The sequence below is a fragment of the Sceloporus undulatus genome, unplaced genomic scaffold (genome assembly GCF_019175285.1).
Source record: "Sceloporus undulatus isolate JIND9_A2432 ecotype Alabama unplaced genomic scaffold, SceUnd_v1.1 scaffold_8712, whole genome shotgun sequence".
NCBI lineage: Eukaryota > Metazoa > Chordata > Lepidosauria > Squamata > Phrynosomatidae > Sceloporus > Sceloporus undulatus.
In genome coordinates this window covers 1-2,726 of record NW_024811631.1, presented here as the reverse complement: position 1 = coordinate 2,726, position 2,726 = coordinate 1, and the positions used below count along the sequence as shown (strand labels likewise).

The 2,726-nt window shown below is 47.7% G+C and overlaps 1 protein-coding gene across 1 annotated transcript; it reads right to left on the bottom strand.

Annotated features, from left to right (window-relative positions):
• Window positions 1–5: 5 nt before the first annotated feature.
• Window positions 6–2,483, bottom strand: LOC121918331 (dynein regulatory complex subunit 4-like; the record flags this gene model as incomplete). Its single annotated transcript, XM_042444395.1, has 4 exons — window positions 2,354–2,483; window positions 1,058–1,162; window positions 327–524; window positions 6–116 (listed from the first exon to the last, which is right to left on the bottom strand). Coding segments are annotated over exons 1-4 (441 nt in total), but the record flags the coding sequence as incomplete, so codon positions are not given.
• Window positions 2,484–2,726: the final 243 nt, after the last annotated feature.

Below are 2,726 nucleotides of genomic sequence, written 5' to 3'. Positions count from 1 at the left end.
TCCTGGGACCGGTGGTCCTTCTGAGCCAGCTTCATGGACACCGTCCCCTCCGCCTTCAGCTCTGTGAGGTTATTCTGGTGCTCATAGAGCAGGTGCTTCACTTTCTGTTTGTAAACCTGAGACGAGAAAAGGAGGTCAAGGCTCAACTCACAGGACCAGAATCCTCAAAAGCAATTTCCTCAAGCTCCCATTAACACCCATCAGCAAGGACACATCATTCTGTAGAGCACCTGACAAAGCTCAACTCAATGTGGGTGATTCAGTGCTGTTCCGGTGAAGGAAGGGGCAAAGAGGGAAGAAATGGGTGAGACCCCCCAAAGCCTCACCTTGATCTCCACTTGGTGACGCTCTTCTGCCTCCTCCATTTCGCGGTCCTTGTTGCGCAGTTCTGCCTTCTTCTCGTCCAACTGCCGCCGCGTGATCTCCCAAAAGGTGTGGATCTTGTCCCGCTCCAGCTGGAAGTAGTTGCGCTCCTCTCTCTCACGGTCCAACTCCTCCCGGATCCGCCCAATGTGTTCGTCCAGCTGCACGACCGATGAAAGGGGGTCAGCCCATGTCAGGGATGGATGGAGAGGATGAAGAGGGACCCACACATATAGCACACAAGTTGTACATGCGCAGGGCTCCTTTGCTATCAAGGTCTGAGGGCAGTGTTTTTTAATTTTGTTTCTTAACTTTATCCTTTTATTTAAAAACAAACAATTCAGTACAAAACAAATACAGAAATAACTTTCCATTACTTGATCACTGATATGTTTTTTTTCTCCATTTCTCGTGTCAAACACAGACCTAATCTTATATTTCTTAACTGAAGTGATGTTTTTAATGGAGCAAATTTTCTGCAAAATTATATTGATGACATTTATGTAATAAACTTGGCTATGAGAAAATGGAACTGCATATTTATCAACATTGAATAAACACTTGGTTCTGGGGGGGTTTTGTAGCAGAGCGGGGAATCATGAAGCCCTCCAGATGCTGTTGGACTGCGACTCCCAGCAGCCCTAACCAGCACAGATGGGAAATGAAATGGTGGACATGCCCCAGCCTTGCTCACCTGCTCCTTGGTCATGCCCTCGGGCGGAAGGGCATCCACCACCGGGCTTTTCCCTTTGCCCTTCTTGCCCCCTCCAGCTTTCTTCTCAGCTTTCTTTTTCGGCGCCTGGAAGGAGGAAAGGAGGAAGAGAGGGAGAGACATGAGCAAGTGGGACTGATGTGAAGTCAAGGGCTTTCACGGCTGGCATCCATAGTTTTTTGTGGGGTTTTCAAGATACATGGCCGTGTTCCAGAAGGATTTATTCCTGACATTTTGCCTGCATCTGTGGCTGGCATCTTTAGAGAAAGGAATTCTGGACCGTGCCAACAACTATTCAGGATGCACAGGGAAGCCATTGAAATCCAGAAAAACCTAGACAACTTCAACAGGAAAGAAGAAACCCTGAAAGTGAACAAACTTTGGCTCTCAGTCCTGAAAAAACCCCAAAATCAAGACCCAGCAAATGCAAATGAAAAGCCCCCAGGGATAATGGGGTTTCCCAGCAGACAATGGATCATTAAGTAAATACACACTCTATAGGCCTTGCCATTCAATAACAGAACAATAAACGAATTAACATGGAAATGGCTTCCTCTCAGCCAAAAGTATATGCACTCCTCCCTCCACATTCCCTGGGGTTAAGGGCACAGGACCCCCCTTAAAGGGGAAAAACCACAAAGAAGAAAAACATGTTTTTACCTGAGATGACACCTCTCCAGAAATCTCTAGGTCCTCCAGGGCAACTCTGTGGTCAACATCTGCCAGACATTGACCACAGAGTTGCGCTGGAGAAACTACAAAGGCCTAGTGGAGTGTCTTCTCTAGGCAGCTCTAGGTCCTCCAATGCAACTTTGTGGTCCATGCCCAACAGACATTGACCTCAGAGTTGCACTGGAGGAGCTACAAAGGCCTAGCAGAGTATTCCCTCTAGGAATCTCTAGGTCTTTCAGTGCGGCGTTTAGTTAAAGTTGACCATAGAGTTGCACTGGAGGAGGAACTAGATATTCCTAGAGAGAACATATTAATCAAATCCGTGAATAACCAAATCTGCAAATATCAAAGCCACAAATATGGAGGGATGAGTGTGTGTGTGTGTGTGTGTGTGTGTGTATATATATATATATATCTTCCATGCCATCATTCTCTGAAGATGCCACCGCAGCTGCTGGGGAAACATCAGGAATAAAGTCTTCCAGAACCCTGCCTCAGAGCCCGAAAAGCCCACAAAAACCTAAGCGGGGCTGAGCTTCAGGACTGGCAGAAATGCCTATGCCTTCAGTGGGGCAGCAATGGTGGCATCTGCGCTTCCAAAGTCACCTGTCTGGACGCCACTTGAATGGCCATGGCTCCACACTCTGGAATATATATCCATCTATGTATGGGACTCTTTGAACCCTGGTCCCCAGAGATTCAAAGGAGCCACTTGGACACCCACTGGGTGACCGTGGGCAAGAAGCCTCAGTTGAACCAGTTGAATGCAAACCCCCTCTGAGCAAATATCATAATGATGATGATGATGATGATGATATATGAATATAGCAATATATAATTGGGGACAAGGATTGAGTGTTGGGCTGTAGGACTCTGGAGACCAGGGTTCGAATCCTGCCTCAGCCATGGGAACCCACGCTCTCTCGGCCAAGGAAAGCCTATGGAAGGTCCCCCTTGGGGCTGCCAGAAGCCACACACC